General features: G+C 40.8%; 1 protein-coding gene across 1 annotated transcript in view; it reads right to left on the bottom strand.

The window, feature by feature from the left end:
- URB1 (URB1 ribosome biogenesis homolog) overlaps nt 1-21,235 on the bottom strand; it is an 81,307-nt gene that overhangs the window by 1,405 nt on the left and 58,667 nt on the right. Inside the window, exons 26-38 of the mRNA XM_054973596.1 lie at nt 18,432-18,625; nt 17,309-17,419; nt 16,369-16,432; nt 14,958-15,129; nt 14,071-14,173; nt 9,959-10,119; nt 9,219-9,330; nt 8,716-8,822; nt 7,460-7,603; nt 5,698-5,807; nt 4,518-4,685; nt 3,139-3,380; nt 222-812 (exon numbers count right to left, since the gene is read on the bottom strand). Coding sequence (XP_054829571.1) covers nt 222-812; nt 3,139-3,380; nt 4,518-4,685; nt 5,698-5,807; nt 7,460-7,603; nt 8,716-8,822; nt 9,219-9,330; nt 9,959-10,119; nt 14,071-14,173; nt 14,958-15,129; nt 16,369-16,432; nt 17,309-17,419; nt 18,432-18,625 — 2,279 coding nt within the window. The remainder of the gene's footprint in view (nt 1-221; nt 813-3,138; nt 3,381-4,517; nt 4,686-5,697; nt 5,808-7,459; nt 7,604-8,715; nt 8,823-9,218; nt 9,331-9,958; nt 10,120-14,070; nt 14,174-14,957; nt 15,130-16,368; nt 16,433-17,308; nt 17,420-18,431; nt 18,626-21,235) is intronic.

Raw genomic sequence — 21,235 nt, 5'->3', positions numbered from 1 at the left:
GCTGGGATCACCCATTTAGAAACTGCTGCCTTCCTCATGGAAAACCCCTGGTTTGGAACCTCCCAACATTTTGTGATTAAACTCAGCCAGTGCCCACAGATTCAACAATCCTGGGGTTCCCTGTTCTTTATCATTAGTTAATTCTGTATTATAAGTAAAGGGCAGTTTCCCAAAAATTTAATGGAGCACAGCTTCCCTTCTACTTTTGTGCCAAAATTTACCTTTCTTCATTGTGTCATTCTCTTCCATTGCAGAGAGGCAGAACCTTTTCACAGTCACAAGAAATTTATTTTTCATCAGGACCTGAGAATCCATTAAATGAAGCATGATTGTATTAAGCAGAGAGAGGTCATTCAGGTCCAAAGTCTTGTCTTCACTGGGATCATGAAAGTTGCAGTAAAGCTTAAATATACTGCTTTTCAGAGCGTCATCCTTAATAATCTCTTGTACCACAGTGGTATTTGCTAAAATGCAATTTTTAAACCACTTGAAAGTCAAAAGTACATCTTGTTTGTGGGAGTGGCTGTCAACCAGGGACTTCACCAACCATCTGAATACTAAGTAAGCAATCTTACATGAAAGACCAGGATTGCCATATCCACTGTGCTCTTTTGAAAGTTTTCCTGAAATATTTGGAAACACAGGCTTCCAGTGTATCAGAACCAATCTCATGGGAGATCTGCATTCCACTAAATCAAGTGGATTGCACTGAAAAGCTGGATCTGGGTCTGTTTCAGCATCATTCATCTTCTGAACAAATTCTGATGATGTTCGAAAAGGTACTTGTGCTTTGTTTTTCTCTTTAATATTTTCTGCAGTGGAAAAAAAAACCCACAATTTTTAAAAAGATTGTAAGAAATCTTTCTGGATAACGAAGCAATGAAATGTATTTTTTTTAAAGAAATGGGAATGAACCCTGTATTTATTTATTTTAAAAAATGGGAGGGGAGGGGAGACTGTAGTAGTTTATGATCATAACCTATCAAGTATTGGGTTAAAAATTCAACCTTATTTATTTATAATCTGCCTTTCTCACCAAGACTTGAGGGAGATTAGACAATGTAAGTCAATGCAGTCAATAGGATGAGAAAACTAATAAACAGTATAATAGGAATAGGATTATAGAAATCTGAAACAAATGTGACAGAAGTTCTGAAAAGTATTTTATGAAATCCCAATTCATCAACTATAACTCAATCACTGAAAATTCCACATCAGATCTGGAAAACATTTGAGTTTAAGCTAATATTGGTCTTCATATTACTATAACTTCATAGATTTTACATCAGGTGCCACCAACAAATAATATTTACCTTCAGTCTCAGACCAAGTATTTTAAACTAACATTAATAACTCAACAAGTCTTACTCCCTTTTCCTCTCAGGAAAGGCTTTTTTTTTTTTAAGGAAGTTCAGAAATGAGCTGGCTTATATGCACACTCTCTGGCCCTTTTCGCACTTACGGTTTAAACCGCCATTTATGAGCATTCGCCCCAATCGCAGTGGCTTCGGCATTGCACCTGTTCATTTCACACTGTCCACTGCAATTTCGATTTGGTGTCTGTGCTTCATTTCAAAACCTCGGTGCAATTTTGGGCTTTTGGGGCTTTGCAATTCACATCACACTTTTTTAAAAAAAATTGAGCATGCGTAGTAACGTTGCAATGTTGGAACCCTTCTCCCCTTTTTGCTGATTGGGCTGTCCCCTGCCCACTGGAGAGGCAATTGGTGGCAGAGTTCTGGGGGAAAACATGTACCACTCTCATTTTTTTAAATCAAGCCAGGAAAGGGTTAAAATGCTGCCGATTCATCTCCTCCCAGGAAGCAGAGGCTTGTTTACAAAGGGCTGTGCAAAATGCTTGGGTTTTTTTCCCCTCTTTGGCAAAGTCTGAACCATGCCTGGGAGGGAGGGAAAAGCAGCCATTTAATCCTTTCCTGGCTTTTAAAGCCAGGAAGAAAGTGCAGGAACATTACAACGTTGCAACCCATTCTTGTCTTTAAAAAAAAAAAAATGTGTGCATACCCTAAGGGAGGAAGGAGAAAGCAGCTATTTAACACGTTCCTTGATTTTAAAGCCCGGAAGAAAGTGCAGGAACATTACAACGTTGCAACCCATTCTTGTCTTTAAAAAAAAAAAAGAATGTGTGTGCATACCCTAAGGGAGGAAGGAGAAAGCAGCTATTTAACACTTTCCTTGATTTTAAAGCTAGCAGGGAATTAGCAGCAAGCTTAGGAATCATTCCTGGCTTTTGAAAAAAAATAAAACAGCATGCATACCGGGAGGAAGGAAACCAACGAAGAAGCAGCCTTATGACCCTCAGCTCGCTTTACTAAAAAAAATGGTGGACAAGGAGTTCAGAGAGCTGAGGAGGGTGGGAGTGGTTAATTCTGCACAAACCAATCAGCTCCCAGGGAAACGGAGAGGGGGGGGAGAGAAGCAAAAAGGGGGCAAAAGTGTTCACATTAGCAAAATGCGGGCCAGCTGCCAGTCGGCAGTGAACTTAAAAAAACATCGGGGTATGTCCGCAGGGGGAAAAATCGGGGATACAGCGGACAAAAAGCGGGACTGCATCCCATGACTGCTTTTAAGTGTGAAAACCTTGCAAACATGGGATGTGGAACAGGTACAAACGCGCTCTAAAAACCGAGTGCGAAATGTACCTCTGTAAAACCAAGTTAGGTTTTCTCAGTCCTTTTTCAATCCTCCCTCTCCCACCAAACCTGAAAGCATGGAGGTAACAGGTTAGGGACTCCCTCTTCCAAAATGCTGGAACTCAGGGACACCCCATGAAATTCATGGACAAGAGATTCAAGACAAACAAAAGGAAGTGCTGCTGAGTAATTAACAGCACCATCCTAAGCAAGCTTGAATTTAGAAGGGTGTAACTCGGCTGAAGATAGAACTTTAAATTGTGGCATTCCCCACCCATGAATGTAGCGACTGCCACAAACCATGACTAAATGGAGTCTCCATATGCACAGTACCAAACCTGAGAGTACCAATGGTGAACTAGACAGATGACTGGTCTGATCCAGAAGGGCTCTTCTGATGTTCTTAGGAATCTGGCTCAGAAACTCTCAATATTTCAAATTAGAATTCAGTAGAAAACTGCAGACCAAGAATATGTTTGCAACTTACTAAGCAATTCTTTAACTTGGTATTGTTGAGCAATTGTTTGCAGATCATCTTGAAGTTTCACATCTTTACTAATTATGCTCCACTTGTGCAAGAGTAACAGAATATCTTTGTTGGAAAGGACATGCTCATTCACAGTAAATCTGCCCATTTCTTTGAAGGCCTCAATCACTACTGCACGGTATTCTAATATGGAACTTAATACGTTGAAAAACTGAATCAGCTGGGCAAAATCCAAGTTGGTTCTACTTGGCAGAAAGACATTTTAAAAAAAATTTACATGATCAAATGTTACTCAAAGACCTCAACTAAAATAGCAGCAAAAACTTTAAACTTCAATTCATTTTTTTCAACAGATACCATTTTTGTTTGTTAGGAAGCAACATGGTGGTTAATTTCATACTTGTTGAAAACAAGACAAACTAAAGGATATCACTTACAGCAAAAGACAGTAATGAAATATAAAGCTAATGATTCAAGTTATAATTTGTTATCAAATCACAGATTTGGTAGGAGCTGCTTTTCACAAAAAATCAGCTCATTTACTAGTTTGGCACAAGTTGTTAATCCAGATTTATCACTTTTGAAGACATTCTTTTTCTGCTCTACACGTAGTTTACCAAGCCAGGGCTATTCAAGTGCTAGATACATATTCTTTTTTGCCTAAAGAAGGCTCACATCAGGTTTTATCACTGTGTGGTACCTTTGCTGGAGTGCAGAAATATGGAAAACAAATATAAAAAGCTACATGTGTGTTTTACCAGTAATTGGTTTTTTGGACAGCAATAACCTCAGATGACAAGTAAATATAAGTGTGTGTAGGATCGGACTAATTGAAATGCTGGACAGTGAAAAGAAACAACATCAGATGCAATATTTTGCTATTATTAGAATTACTCCAAGGAAAACAGATCTGGAATAAGCAACAGTTAAAATCTACTGAGAACAAAGAAGTTCAGAAACTACACTAGGTGATGCATATTTTGAGAAGATAACAGACCAGTCCAAAAGGGAATTCTCCGCATTTAATGCTCAGAAAATGCATGAAGTCAGGCTCCAACTGAGTAGGAAATTGTTAATAACATAAAACTAAAATGAACACTAGGATACTTAGATCTTTGCAAATTACTCAGCAGCAAAACTTTCTAAATAAATAAGGATGGTGGTTTATTGATATTAATAATTAAGAGCAAAAGATTAATTGATCAGTGCTCATAAGGTAAAGTGTGCAGTCAAGTCATGGTTCTGAAGGCAAGTGATGAGCAGAGGTGATTTGCCATTGCCATATACAGAGCTCATGCTAGGTATTAAAACATTTAATACAACAATATCAAACAACAATGCAACTACATTTCAATTTAAAACACAGTGATGATACTTGCCGGATGTATTTCAGTAACGTTATTAGAACATGTAGAAATTCATTGATAAGTTGGAGGGGAAGGAACTTCTGATTCTCTAGAAGTCTCTTTTGTTTGTCTCCCAAATTAGTAACCCACAGGGTATGGACTAACAAGATTACATTGTTTAACATCTTGTTTTCTAAAAACCTGAAAAATATAAATTAACACACACACAAATACATATAGTATGGGGGGCATTACTCCTCGAATACTCTGTTTAAAAAAACTTTATACATATTGCATTTGAGCCACATTACTATTCCAAGCCAAATTCCAATGCATCTTTGGGAAGCAGAATTCCACACACACACAAAATTGTGGTTGCAGAAATTGTGTTTCATAGGACTAAAACATGCAGAGCTTGAAAAGACATTTTGATGTGAGGCAAGATGTTTCTTTTGCATTCATCCACCCCTCCCCATTTGCATATTTAATAACTCACACCAATATGGTTTCTTTACAAAACTTTTTTTTAAATGAAGGGGCTGTATCTTTCCAGAGCCTAAAAATAGTTTCCTACATTAGTGTTTTCTTAATAAACTTGTGATATTTTTTTTTGTGATAAAAAAAGTACCCGAATGGCAAAATGCATAGATTTTTGGGGTCGCTTTATACCCTAAATACTTTTTATTTACAGAAAGCAAACTAAGTAGGAACTGGCTGTACTTGGAGGACACTATTTACTATTGCACAGGTGGCAGTCTTAAGAGGACAAAGTTATACAGCCACTTCTCTATACATTCTGCCCCAAAAAATACAACAGGGGTTGGAAAGTCACTCTAGGAAGTTAAAAAAGTAAGCATAGTAATGGAGTTTACAACTGTATCTGCTCACATTTTGGGCTACACAAAACTACATCCCAATCATCACGATCGAATGACTGCCCATGAATGGTCCTTTAAAAATTTGTACCACTCCAGCTGTCAGGGACACTCCAGAAGTGGCACTCGTACTCTTTGCAAGAAATACCTAGCACCAAAAATTCTGTATCAGAGCAGGCTTTGGACATTGTTCCTCTTCTCCTGGACAGGGTGCCAGTTCTCTACATTTTCTCCTCTCTCTCTCATCCTCAAGTTCATCAGGAAAATAGGGAACATTCCAACTGTATCCTGATCATGCCTTACTAGCCTAGGAAATCTCAGTTTACCAAGATATGTACCTTTTCTGTAGAATGAATAATAGCCATGTTAAAAGGCTGTGGTCTCTTATTAGCTCATAGGCAGCTTTGGAGATGCAGGCAGCATTTTGTAGTATTCCCAGAATCTGATACTGAAACAGAAAACAGGTTCATTCTGTTACATTAAACATCTACTTAGACAAAGCCAAACTTTTAAGCTTTTAAAACCTTTAAAAGCAGTGCAATTACATCTAATGATCTGCAAATCCAAGTACTACAAGACTTGTCATTGTTTCTCCTGCAACAAAGGCTATCACTCTGGAATTGTTACCCAATTATCTTGCAAGTATGGGCATAATCCAGCCTTATGCACAAGGCCTGGGAAATATAGCTTGGCACACATGCCCTAACTTCTGTTCAATCATAGCTTCTAGGAGAAAGACAGTGGTGTCCCCCCCCCCCCAATCCTATCAGGCAACATACCAAGAAAAGTAGAAGGACGTCTGAATAGTGGCCTCCTGGATACCTCAACTAGTAGTTCCCATTCAGCTGCAGTCTTACTTAATCTGGATGTTAGCAACCTGTATACAACAGTCCAGCTGCTGGATACACATGTGAGAGGCAGGGATCCTTGCCATGTCATGCCAAGCACAACCATGGGAAAACTCTGTGCATGCTCTGAACTGGATCATGTGTGTGCCTGTTCTTACTATCACCTAATGTACTTGGGTATAAATGAAGTCATGCCTTCCACATCCCATTTTGCTGGAGCTAAGCCGTGCCTCTCATTTCTAACAAAAAGAAACCAGGCAAGGTAAAGGCCGGTGTGCATTTTGCAAGACACAAGTGTGTTTTTACTTCATAATTAAAGACACAATATTTGGCATGGATCCAGGGATTCATTGTGCAAGGAATGCAGATTTTTCCTTTCTACCCATCAGTTCTTTCTGACCTCAGTCAACCATGTGGACATATAGCCCTGCAGATTGAGAGGCTGCACCACGGAGGGGGAAGGAGAAATCACTTCTCTCCTGAAAATATCAGCTCTGCTGACTCAATTTTGCCTCTTCCCTCCTCCTCACTGCCATCCCCTGGCCCACATGTATTAGTCCACAAAGGTTCCATGATCCTAGGAAGCACCTTTCTTGGGGTCAGAAGGACTGATGGGAGAAGGAGAACATGCACAATAATCAACACCTTCTGCTGACAGGTTGTTGAATTTAAGTCATCACTTATTTAAAATATTTATATCTTGCACATTCTCAGCATATAGATTTCCAAAGTCTATGTCCAGTACACACAGCCTAATTACCTATTTATAATTACAATATCAGGGTGACACTATACTTACAGAGTTAAATCATTCATTCCTAAAAGAAAATAATTTACAGTTTAGCGTAAAGAACCCCCCCTTTTAAATGTAATGAGACCCCCTCCTTTTTCTCATAATTGGAATGCCCCGATGATTTCATCACTGATATACAGACTCTTTTTTAAAAAAATGTTATCATGATTTAGGCTACTATTATTAATATTCAGCACTAAATCTGTATCTGATTTGCAAATTCTTTCATTGGTTTATAGGAAAACTAAATCTGATATAATAGTTGGGTTCTATCTTAAATTCCTATAAATAAATATGAGATCTCAGTCTCAAATTTGGCAAGATATAAAGAGGATCTAATCAAATTCAGTCTCCCATATCTGGTTGAATGAAATAATAGAAAAACAATTACCCAATACCCCTTTTGTTTTAAATGAAAAGCTGATTTTGAGGTGTCTATGTGTTTCTGTTATATTTTACCTGGGTAGCTTCATCACACAGTGGACTGTGGAAGAAAGAAAGAATGACATGGAAAATCCTCTGATAATCATACAGCGTATAGCAGTATTTATCTCGGAGTCCTTCCCCAATAATTGCTAGAACCCATTTCCGTTCCAATTTGTGCTGGAGGACAGAGAAAAACAATCAAGAAGATGAAACAATAAATTTTTATTTATTTATGTTATTTAACTTATACACCGCCTCTCTGCCATATTCAGTGCTCAAGGGTGTATACAGCACACATATAAAAACACTATCAAAATAGTATAAATATAAATATTAAAATTTGTAATACAATATTCAAATAGGAATACAAACATATAAAAACCAAACACATTGTACTGTACTTCTTTTCCATTTTATTTCAACTGCTCACCAGATTCATATCTCCAATGAACAGATGTTTCAGAAGGTAGGAGAAGGGGGGAAAAGATGACAGAAAAATATGTTGCAAATGCATACAAAAAACTAAATTTTGTTTAAGATAGTATCACGAGACCCAGTAGGAGGTTACAGTGGTGAAGCCCAAACTTTTTACTAAGAGCATCTCACAATCTAAAGCCAGGGATCCCAGCTGCAGTAGCACTTTTTGTACAATGCCCTCACTAGGATTCCAAGGGCTTCTGGTCAATCTGCACTTGGCATATGATTGGAGATGTTCATATTTTGGACCACAATGATAAAATTTGGTTGCATGTTGGTTTATGCGATTCAAAACTAAACACATAAAGAAACATACTCAATTTTCATGATTTTTAAAACAAATTCAATGTGACTTACAGAATATTGAATTATATTTTGCAAGCAGCAGTGCAGTAGCAGAAGGAGAAAATTAGTGAGGATAATATTTAAGCATGAAGACAAGTAATGTTGGGCTTTAATGGTATGAATTACACCAAGATTTTCAAAACCTCTTGACAGATATATTTTCAGTACAAAATTATCTGTACATGGAATAGTACGCAAACAATCACAGTATTTAGGAATGGCCATTCATGCAGCAAAGCCAGCCAGTGTGGTATAGTATTTAACATGTCAGCCTAGGGCTGATGACACTCAAATTAAAATCTCCTCTCTGCCTTGAACCTCACTGAGTAGCTAGAATCAGCACCCACTCTCTCAGATACCCTACCCCCGGCCAGGTTTTTCACAAAGATAAAATGGTGGAGGAGAGAACAATACATACCACCTTTGGAAGAAGGGAAGGATAAAGCAAGATAGGACAATTACATTACCTCTACATCAAAACTGTAGAAAAGCCGAAAAAATCCTGGCACTTTCTTCAAATCCAAGTCTTGGTGTGAAAGAAGGAACTTGTTCAGCTTTGTGTACATATGCTCTTCTGTGAAGAAGACAGAGTAATTATTGTAGCATGAGGAAAAATAAGTATGCAAATATGCAAATTCAATTATGTACACAGAAGAAATTGAATTTTATATTCTCATTTTTACATCTTTTACTGCATAGCAAACTCTAAAATTCTTATAAAACAAATCACATAAATGAATGTTCATTTTCATTTTCTCATTAAATCTAATTTTCATTAAAATTATGCAATCTTACACACATACACACAGAGTAGATGCTGGCATGAAAAACTGACTAGAAAAGTACCATTCATTACAAGCCATTGTTGTTTGTTCAAACAAAAAAGTTAACATCCCTCCACAGCCTAATATTTCGTACTTCCTTAGATAATCATTGATTGAGAAACAAAGTATAGCTTGTTCTACAGTACCTGGCTTCAGCATGTGTTGGGCTACTCTAGCAATATAGAGTGTTAAAGGGAAAGTAAATCTGAAATTTGGTTGTATGATTCCATTTTGCACAACATCCATAAGGTAAAGCAACTGTAACATGAGAGCAAAAGAATTAAAAAAATTAGAAAACAGGTTTTAGAATCCCACTGGCAGCTGTCAGATTTCATCCACAGAATCCATCTTTGCATGACAACACAAGACTTTCCTCATAGAAACTGCAGCAGAAGAGAAGTTAATCATATACTTTCATGATCACCTTGCCTAGATTTCTGCAGGTGCAAGGTGAGAAGGTAATTTTCACAGATCTCTTCCTCCTAAAGCCACCCTAAATATCCCCTCAAATGCTGTTCTTTGAAGATAGGGCAAAAATTGCGCCCCTGAGCACTCACAGAAATACAGGCAGGCCCAAGCCATGGTCTAAAAGTTATAATACAAACCCAACTACAAAAGAATGCTCTTGTATCACAAATCAGGTAAAGTGGCGAGGTGAAAGGTACAAATTTGATACAAGTTCATATTCTAATATGAAAATAACATGTATATGTTAGGTCACTACAGAAACTGCACATTTAGGGACAGATGTACATTCACATAGATTACAAAAGAAAATTAGCAAGACAGTGTCTTGACAGATGTTTCCACCAAAAGTTTTACTTTTGCAAGAGTTGGAGTCCAAACCACTGTGTACTCACAGTAGTAAAAGTTAATATAGTCTTACCTGCTTTTGTTCTCGAAATCGAGCCCCTTCAAGGTGAAAGCGAAAAGAGCCCAGGACATAGTATGCTGCTGCTCGCATGTTCTGGTCATAGCTACTTAGGGCAGCTACTGTCAGCCCCAAAGCATTGATTTCAACAAACTTTGGACATCCTACAACACATTCTGGAAAAAAAAATGTTTGTAAAGGAAGTTCTTTCAAAATCCTTTAAAAGGTCATTTATAGTGAGAATAAGTTATGGATCTGAGCACAAAACTATAGAAGTCGCCAGTTAAACAGAAGCTTGATTAAGGAACTGACCTTTTGTAGCATTCCTCCAGCAGAATTCACTCACTGAGATGCCTCTGCTTAAATGAATACCTCTTCACACAATGCAAGGCCCACTGGACATGAGGCTCTTGTATATCCTATTTTCTAAAGGGCTTGCATTCTGGTACACACACACCCCTTCCTTTTGAACACCTTTCTCCCTTAACCCTGTTCAAATATCTCAGGGTGCATATTCAAGATCACTGAAAAAGGAATAATTGACCCTAACACTCCCCCCACCCCCGCAGTGATGAAAACAGTTTGGTTAAAGGTTTTGTTTTTCTTTTCAATCAATGAAAATGTATTTGTAGAACAGTGATTCTAATCCAAGGTAGTGGTTGTGAATATGGAATCAGAGAGCAGAACTGTTCAGAGTTAATCCCACACTTCCCTCCATTACCATTTCGCATGATAAAAGGGACACTGGCAACAAAGAATCTCATCCTGTTTTATGGTTAATGTGTAATTGACCAATAGAAGACTAATGTGAAAACCTGAACATAGGTCATTGAAGGAAACATTTTTAACAACATCTGACCTTGTGAAATGAAGCCAACTGTTGGTATGTGGGGTAGGTTTGATTTATGTTGGACATGCAGTTTGTTTGTAGAACCTTGGAAAGATCAGGGGAAAATAACTGCTGAGATAACTATCACTTGTAGATATTACCAGAGGGATATTTTTTTCCTTTTGTGCATAATGCAATGAGAAGCAATTATGGAACATTTATTCACAGGATACAGGAAGCAAAAATGTAACAAAAGTCCTTTGGACCACATGCTAATATAGCCCAGCATGCTCAGGATTGTTCCACAGAGCATGTTCAGAATAATGGTAGTGGGACTGCAAAAGATTCCTTGGAAGCAGGAGGTTTTGAAAAAATTCTTCACAGGATAAAAAGAAGCATTGAAGCATGGAGTAAGTGGGAGTAACACTTTATAATCTGACAAACATAGGAAGGCAGCAACAGAGGCAAAGCTGGATGGATTTCTAAGAACAGCCAAGGCGAAAGCGTAGCTTGAGTAGTTATGGAAAGTGATGAAATTTCAGGTGAGACCAAAAAATGAAAAAAGGAAGGAGAAAGGTCCTTTAAACTCCCTGATGAAGAATACAACTCAAAAACAATCTGTAGCTTCAAAATTCTGATAGGGGACTAAAAGTATGGTAGTTCATTTGTTGGTCAAACCCTTAGACCCTTGTACACTAACTATAGAATTTGAGAAGCTGGGAAATTCTGAGCTTGCCATCCTACCTGCTAAGCATCTTTCTTAGTCACTGTAGATTTCTAAGGTCCCCCAAATTCCACACAACCTACCCAGCAGCAACCAACAAATGGTTACCAAAGGGCAAATCTCAAACACCCTCTCTCCCAAACTTCTAGAAATGGAAGAACAAGTTAGAGCAGTCTAGAGTAAGAGAGGTGCAGAAAACTCAATACTAAAAGCAAATTGTTCTTTTCCACTTGGGAGTAGGAAATTTGACCTGGGAACATGGAAAGAGGAATAAGTCCAAGGGAATGGGATTCAGTACTAACTATTGCTAAGTGTAGGGATAAGGCTCACAATGCAGAATCACAAAACCAAGTCACATAATGGGGTCATGCCTTCCCACCAAAACAGCATCTATACAGGTCTGCTCTTGGGCCCGATCTGGAAATTGCAGGATATCACTTGCAGCAAAAGACTGTAATGAAATACAAAGCTAATGATTCAAGTTATAATTTGAAATGTGCTGAAATCAGGGCCCGGCAGGACCTACTATCTTTTTGCTGGGCCTGCAAGACAGAGTTGTTCCGCCAGGCATATGGCTGAGGCTGGGCCTCTGCTGGCCTGGAAAAAACGGGGTGTATAAATCTTAACCCTCCCTGTGAAGGCTGTCCACCATCCTGTTTTAAATGTGTTGTTTTTAATGAACATGATTTTTTCATTGTATTTTTAATATGTTGTTATCTGCCCTGAGCCTGCATGTGGGGAGGGCAGAATACAAATTTCAAACAAACAAACAAACAAACAAACAAACAAACAAACAAACAAACAAACAAACAAACAAACAAACAAACAAACAGTTATCAAATCACAGATTTTCATAGATCCATTCCTCCTGAAACCACCCTAAATACCCTTGCAAATGCTGGGTCCATTTCGGAAACCCCGATTCCCAAAGCTATTTGCATAGCTTCAGGAAGCTTTGGGTCAAGGAGGTTAAATGCTTGTTTCCCTGCCACTGTGCAGCGGCACAGAAAGGGGAATTTAAACCCCTGAATCAGCTGCTTGTTGAGGGTTTCCCCGATGAGTGGCTGAATGCAGGCTGCGGGGCTTAAAATGCCCCTTTCCGTGCCGCTGTGCAGTGGCATGGAAAGAGGCATTTAGACCCCCAATCAGCTGCTCGTCAGGGGCACCACTGCGCCTGAGTGGGCACCGCTGCGCTTACTGCACCGGTGTGAGAGGGGCGAGGGAATCTCCCTACCCCTCTCACACCAGGCACAGCAACCCGGCTGCGCCCGCTCTCCCGAGGCAAGAGGTATGGGGAGATTCTCTCGCCCCTCTGGCACTGGGTGCAGCAAGCACAGCGGTGCCCGCTCTCCTGATTCAAGAGGGATGGGATAATCTCCCTACCCCTCTTGCTCTGGGTGCAGCGGCCCAACAGCGCCACTCTCCCGAGGCAAGAGGGATGAGGAGATTCACCCTTCTCGCACTGAGTGAAGAGAACGGCGAGGCAGTAGGCTTAAGCTGGCACCCTGCCGCCGGGCGCTCTGTTTGCCCGCTGGTGATGGGGCCAGGGAACTCCTTGGGTGTGCAGCGTCACCAGCAGGCAAAGGCAGTGGAGGGGAGGTAGGCTTAAGCCTGCACCCTACCACTGGGCCCTCCATTCGCCCACTGGTGATGGGGCCAGGGAACTCCTTGGGTGTGCAGCAAAAAAAGATTTGGTTTTCCCGTTTCGTAAATTATGAAGCGGGGAAAAGAGTCAGAAATAAGCAATTTCCAAAGTGGCAAGCCACTTCGGAAATTGCTTCTTGGTCTGCTTCAAAATGCTCCGAAAAGATTCCCTGGCCCCGTCACCAGCAGGCAAAGGCAATGGAGGGGAGGTAGGCTTAAGCCTGCACCCTACCGCTGGGCCCTCCATTCGCCCACTAGTGATGGGGCCAGGGAACTCCTTGGGTGTGCAGCAAAAAAAGATTCGGTTTTCCCGTTCCGTAAATTATGAAGCGGGGAAAAGAGTCAGAAATAAGCAATTTCCAAAGTGGCAAGCCACTTCGGAAATTGCTTCTTGGCCTGCTTCAAAATGCTCTGAAAAGATTCCCTGGCCCTGTCACCAGCGGGCAAAGGCGGTGGAGGGGAGGTAGGCTTAAGCCTGCACCCTACCGCTGGGCCCTCCATTTGCCCACTGGTGGGAAGCGGGAAAACCGAATCTTTTTTTGCTGCACACCCCTATATACTGCCCTTCAGGACAACATAACTCCCACTCAGAGTGGTTTACAAAGTATGTTATTACCAATGGGTTCAAAAGGCCAAAGTTTCTCAGTGGAGGAAGATGGCTGTTATTAGTCTTGTAAGAAATACATCAAAAGCAAGAATTTAACCAAAATTCTAAATGTCTAGACAACACAGACCTCTTTCTAAGTGGCACAGGTCAGTAAGAGAAGACTAGAGTTTGTAAAGCATAAGTACTAGTACCTGCCCCAAACATTTCAAGGAGGATCCCTGCTTCCAAGACCCCATCAGACTACAGTCCAAATATATTTGGTTAATTATAGTCTGTTTTACTGAATGCAAATGTTTTACTGAATGCAAGATGATTTCCTGTACCTGGTCTCAACAATTCACTGAACAGCTGAAGGAGGAAACAGGGATCATAGAGATCTTGAAGATCCACCTTGCTTTTGCCTTTGCTTTGCAGCATCGGTTCTTCCTAAAACAAAGGACATAAAATAACAGAAGGCGTAATTTCAAACAATATGTTGAACTTTGACTGTTGTGATGGTTCCTTGCTGTCACTAGCATGCCATTATTGTGAGCTTGAATGCAATCCCCATAGCAGAGTTATTGTTGTTGCTTTGATTCTTATGGCTTCCTTTAGCTTAATGTGAACTGAATTCTTCACAGAAGAACAATATTGAAGGTTTGTGACCTGACAGTGATATTTGCATGGTGGTTAATCCCTGCAGGAGCAGACTGGAACATTAATTCAGCTCTGCACAAAGCATGGCCAAGTGGCCCCTGCAGAGCAGGCAATATCACTGGGGCTGCTCAGCTCAGATCTGGGGCACAGCAACAAGGGCAATGGGTGCAACCTGTTGCCATTGTCTCCATAACCCAGGACCAAAAAGCAGCCTCCATGATACTGTGAACAATGCAGGGACCCCTTGGCTCAGCTTTCTCTTGACTGCCAGTGGCCCTCCTGGGCAGCAGCACACAGGGAAATTTACCAGAAGTTAAAAGGTCTAACAAACCCTGAGTGGCAAAAGTGTAAGTAGCTCCAAATCTGAAACCTCAGTGAATTTAAAGGTTGTTGCAGTTTTATACAAAATGTAACTGGAGAAAAGATTATTCAGCCATATATATGAAACCAAAATCAACTAGAAGTCATTACTGTCATGCCAAGCGCTACCCTCAGAATGTGACTGAGTGGCTAAAATCAAAACGTAACCCCTATATATAAAAAAGGACAGTAATCTGCAATTCATTCAAGACACCTCATGAAGCAGAAGATGTCGCTGCTGAGGGAAATGGAGAATGGTCCTCAACATCATCTCACGGTCTAGCAGGCTCAGAATTTCTTCCATGCTTGGCTGCTGCCACAGTGACTTTCCTAAACTCTTGCATGTCTTGTGGTGTTCCACAGCAGCAGGACCCCAAAGAAGTATTCTGCAATTAGATTAGTGAGGAAGTAATTTGTTTTCTAAAGTTATAGCTGGAGAAGGTGTCAAAGTAATTTTGATTTATAAATTGTATAGCTGCATTGACTTTCCCCTCACTTCTTTTTATTACCTGAGAACCCAAAGCTAGAATCTGTTTCCATGACAACACCACTTTTCTTTCAAAGCACTTTCTAACAGTATAGAACAATGAAGCAAAATTCATTTTGAGTGTTTCCTGTTCACCAGCTACTAATCTAAAGAAAAAGGTACAACTCTGCTTTTGACATGTAACCTAACAGATTTCTGTAAAGCATTTTAGTTACTATCATCAAGTCAGATACACAGTTGTTTTCTGTAGCTGCCACAATGCCTTCACCATTCAATTCAATTTTATTGACTAGGCTGTTTATCTGAGAGACAGAAAAGCAAAACAAGACAAAGCTTGCCCTGGAGACACTGAAGAATCCTTCTTCTACTGCTCTAAACAAGTTGCCAGGACCTGGAATGGTCCTCAAAAATTGCCTCTCCTTAACTACTGCCACCTGCCTTGGCTGCAAAACAGGCAACATGCTCCAGCAGTGCAACAATATTCATGACAGTCAACCAACAATCTCTTCCTACCTCTAGGGGAGATATGTCCCACAATTGTTTGCCTTGACCATTGGAGTGGTCCACTTTCAGCAGAAGTAAAGTAGGCATCATCTGAACCTCAAGAGGGAGGGCATTTCAAAGGCAAGGTGCCCCCATTCAACAAGACTTATCTCTTGTTACCACCAACCTCAGGCAGAAGCACAATAAGATGGGTTTGGGATAAGAGCTGGGAGGTCCCAATTCCACCACCTTGGGAGATGGCAACCCAGATTACTTGCATAACTCTTTGCACTAGGGAGTCCAGTTTGCTTTCAGCTAGTGGCCATGACCAGTGAGGGCAGCAGCAGGAATCTTTAAAGAAAGACTAAGGAATCATCCCTTATGCTGCTTCAATTACAGCAGTAACGTACTGTTAAATTACAGGTAGTACTGTACTGAAGTAATGCAAGAGCAAGCTACTGATGCCATCATAAACACTACTAGTCCAAAGAATGTCTTTTTCCTATGCTCAGACTTAATTCTTTATCACAACACAAAATGCCTTTCATTTAATAGGATTTTTAGGATGTAGCAAATAATCCACAGTAAAATTAAATGGGCACACTGCAAGCACATTAGCCATATAATACATTGATCAAGATGCTGATAATCGAACCTGAAGTTTATAAGGCTTAGACCACTCTTTTCATACAGCTTCAGCAGCAGCAATATCTTCTGGTCTAAAAGGAGGAAGAGAAGATGATAAATATGGCATATAGGAGGCCAATGTTCACTGGGTTACATCCATACCCTGATGGATACTTCTCAAAACGTGTCTCTCCAAGTGACAACTGCCTCCATCATTGCACTACAGTGCTAATTCACAACTGGATTTTTTGTATGAACTAGACAATCCAGGAAACCCTTGATTGTTATAGTGAAATGACAGCACAATATCCAATGATGTGTGAGTGCATCCCAAGTCTCAGAGAGAGTTCATAGATGGATTTACATTAGTTGATCACTGCCCTGTTAAAGAGGTCTCGCAGCTTAAACTCAGCAGAGTGTTAATATAATCACTACATTACTCTTCAGTGAAGTCAGCAAACATGGTTTACTGATGAGACATCATCGTTTACCAGCCAATCTGAATCAGCACAGAAAGCCACACGCAAAAGACTATGTGTGAGTGAATGCCACAAAAGGCACACAACACTCCACCCAATGTCTACCAAGCTCCTCTTCTGCCTACCCTTTCTCTAATTAGCCCGAGTTCCCAAATCCATTCCTCTTAGAGACCCCAAATACTGAGTCTTTCCAGCTAGGAGGCCTGCTCCTTCTTGGCACGCACAACTTCCCAAGATTCTTTGCTTCTCCTTTCATTTTTACTTGGACAGAACAGAACTGGAATGAGGAAGGATTCCGTTCACATGCATCCCTAAGAACAAGTGCACATGAATGGATTCTTCTACTTCTGCTCATTTTCTTGAAACATACAGGAACTGGAGCTGCCTGTGCTACATAAGCCACAGGATAGCCATTCTAATTCTACATTCTGAATTTTAAAAAATGCTTTCAGCAAAACCCACATACATTCCAAGAACAAAGAGACTTACCTACAATACTCAGAGTTGCGCCATAGGCTCCAAGTAGCACAGCAAAATGATTACTCTCACACACTTCAGGGCAGCATTTTACAAGAGTCAACAGTATATCCACTAATGCCTCTGAAACAAAACAGAAAACATGTTTCCTATCTTTCAAATGTCTTAGTCTCTCCTTTTATCTAATAATTTGAAAAGGCTGTTTCAGTAGCTCCTTGGGGCAATAAGGTTTGGCATGAATACTCAGAAAATTTTCCTGTGCATAGACAACCTAAAATCTTTCCTTGCACAGCCCCCCTTTCATTCACTTGGGCCAAGCAGGAAAATTTCTTAGTGATTTCCAGCTGTCAGCAGCAAAATGCAAGATGTATTGTGAGTAACTTTTTATAATAATCCTGTTTGCACAGTTTTTAAGAATAAGGCTAGCAGATATTTTCAGTTCACAAAATTTGTGCTCGTAAGGTTTCCCCATTTTATCCTCAAACACCCTGTAAGGTAAGTTGGGCTGAGAGAAAGTGACTGGCTCAAGGGCAACCAGGAAACCTCCGTGACAGAGTGGGGGATTCACACCTTGGCCTTCCAGATCGGAGTTCACCATTCAAAACACAACGCTGGCTCTCCATGTGAGTTTGGTGTAGTTAATTACTTCTATCTAATTACTGATCATATATTTTTGATACTTCTTTGATAAATAGCTTAGGGCTTAAAGAGTAGTGGGATTTATTTCATCAATATCAATAAATGGGTCTTCTGTGCTTGTTGGACTTCTGTTGTTTCCTGTGCCTCTGTGGTATGTGTAATGTAGTGGTATGTAAATACAGTGCAAAGTTTCCTTGTAAATATCTCAGTAAACAGCATTTCTTCCTCCCTTTGGGTACTTCAAATGATTTTGGCATTCAGAATCATGATAAGAGGAAGTATCTGAACTCATCCAGAGAAGTCATCCAGAGAAAGAATACCATGCTAATGAATGAGGGGAGGTAAACTGCTTAGATCCAGCGCTAAAATAATCATGTTCAAGATAGAACAGATCTGAAAATACGTAGGTGGGCTGATAACTGGAAAGATTAAAAACAACATTTGAAAGACACTTGGGTTATATATAGACGTGAAAGGAAACAAAAGGGACAGATACCTCTTGCATGAACATTCGTGTCAGCGTCTTCTCTTGACCTCAGCATTGTTGACAAAAATAAAGAGTGCTGCGTGATCATCATATAAAGGATGGATAGCTTGACTAATCTCTGACTAAAATCGTTCTCTTTCTGGTACAATAAATTTATAGCTGAATTTAGAGTTTTCATAAAAGCTTGGTCTTTATAACGGTACCTTTGAGAAAGAGATTAAAAAGATGGTAAGCCAAAAATACCACACTTAGCTTGTAAAGCTAATGAAGAAAATAATTATACTCAGATCCTGGTTTGACTTATGAGTGATCTAGTTGTACTTTAGATGATTATGCTTGCTTTAACAGGGATTAAATGAAGACTAAAAAGGGATAATTTCACATTATCTTTAACATGCTTTATGCCAAATTTAGCCATGTGGATTCTCAACTGGAAGCCTAAATCTTATGACTGTCATGACCTCCTCTGACCAGCTCTCAGATCCTGCCAGTGACTCTTACCTGAAGGGCTCAGAAGAGGAACCTGAGGAATCAGGGCCAGGGAACCAGGGGGACCAGCAGGGTCAGGGTGGGTCTGATGCTGCAGAGGTACTGACTGACTACACTCCAGCTGTGCCAAAGAACACCCAGCCACAGTCTGCAAGAAAGTCCTTGCCACCTGCCCACTAGGCTCCTCCCAGGTAGGACACAAACCTGGGACCATAGTCCCTCTGAGCCCTCTCCCACACTGCAATAATGGTGATGGCGAAAGGCCCAAGCAGAGGGGGGCAAAGGAGGCAAAGTGTAAGGCTGGCAGCATGCCACTTCCCTGCAGACTTAGAACAAAGTACTGAGAGTGATGCTTCCTTGCAGGATCCTGCCTAGAGCACAGCGCCACCTCCTGAGCTCCAATACCTGCCAGCAAATGCAGCTGAACCTGTCTAGCTCAAAGCCAGTTTAGGCTGAGACTTGAGAAAGCTGTGTTGTTGGATCAACCCGTCCACTAGGGGCAAGTCTTATGTTCCAGCTCCAAGCTCCTGTAGCTCCACACTCCCAAGTGTCACCAGCCCAGCCAGTGGCCCTACTCCTGAGAAGCCCTGAACAGGCAAACCTGCAAACTACAGGACAATGACCTCATCACGCAAAATGTGTCTGCGTTTGCTTATTTCACATAATTTATCCCGCTTCTAACAGCTGTTTTTCAAAGATTTGGGATTTTGTTTGTCAATGACCAAGGCAGCAAGGACATGAAGACTGAGAAGGGATAGATTTCTGGGCCAGCTAGAATACTGAAATTCCATTTCTTGAGAGCTGGATGTCCTACTCAGCACTACACTTCCTTGAACAATGTTTCCTAATACCTCCTATATGACTGAAGGAAAGCCAAAAGGGCTACAGCAAGATACAAGAGTATAGGTGTAGTTCTGCAACAGAAAATAAATTCAGTGCTTGTGTAGCACTCTCACATATGCATTCAGGTAATAAACAATATTTGGGTAATACACAATATTCAGGTTGTATATAATACAGCATCATGCAAGATTTGCTTAAGTATCTTCTCCAAACATCCAAGTAACTCTCATGGACTATTTCAATAAGCATTAACTCCATGCTCATGTCAGCTTACAAAGAAAGCATCTTCTGTTTGGATAAACAGAAAGGTACCCATTTAAACTGGGGGTTCTAATTTTACACGTCTTGCACCAAAAACATTGGTACTTGCAACAGGAAACATCAAAATCAACATTCAATGGTATCTTGTAACTGGCCATTTCCCTCAGCTCTACTTGTAACGGAGTCAGCAGTTACAAGCATAATCAGAGAGCTTTCTGAAAGAAACATGCCTTTCCCTGGGAATTCTAGTATTGACTTAGTTTAAAATGATACCCTGAAAATGGGCTGAATGAAGCTTGAGGGAAGAACACTTTTTGTCTCTTCCTCCCTCCCCACCACATGAACAACAAAGACCAAGAAAGTTGAGAAAAAACTATAGAAGAAAAACAGACAATATAATAAACAAGCGGGGACTCACAACAAAATGTTGCAAATGGTGTTGTGGTTTATTTTCAGCAAGTATTGTTTTTTGTTTGTTTGTTTAGGGTATGATCCTATGTGTGTATTTGTAATGTGAAGGGTTAAAGAAATTTTCTGATTCTCTTTCTTATGCATTTATTGGAACTTAACTGAAATTACCTCTGTCTGTTTCACTCTTCCCCCCATCACTTGGATCCTGCCTGCTGGCACCCCTGCCGCTCTTCTCTTCACACGGCCACAAGCCATCTTTCTTTGTGGCTGCTTTGTGTTTGAAGAAGGGCAATACTGGCATGTGGTGGCAGGCATGCAGTGGCAGGGTGCTCTTCGGGCTTGCTGGGCTGCAGCAGTCACTTGCCCTCTAACAGCGCCTGGCACAGCACGAAGCCAGCACAAGACTGTAGAGGCTGCACTGGCCAAAGCAGAGCTGCTGTGCTACAAGAACACGGTACTCACTTGCAGCTGTGACCATGGATGTTGCACTAAGAACATGGGTAGTTCCAGTGCCTCTTGTAGCACTAGTGTCAGCTCAATATGCCAGTCACTGGACTGCTTGTGAGCTCCACACCTGGAGAAAGGCGGCCAGCAGAACTGTCACAGCAGCCAGCCTCAAGACTGTCCTCTGCCACCAAAGGCATTGGCCTGCCACTGCCTGTTGCTTTGTTCCAAGGAGCAGGCAGCAGATAAAAGCCCTGCGTACCTATCTCCCGCCCAACCCCCTTGACAGTGTTGGTTGGGGGCAGGGGGGAAGCTGCATCAGCTCTGCCACTGATGAGGGAAGGCTCAGGTGGCTCCAACATCTT

This window comes from Eublepharis macularius, chromosome 3 (genome assembly GCF_028583425.1).
Source record: "Eublepharis macularius isolate TG4126 chromosome 3, MPM_Emac_v1.0, whole genome shotgun sequence".
Lineage (NCBI taxonomy): Eukaryota > Metazoa > Chordata > Lepidosauria > Squamata > Eublepharidae > Eublepharis > Eublepharis macularius.
Note: the sequence above shows the minus strand (reverse complement) of the source record. Positions and strands in the feature narration are given on the sequence as shown.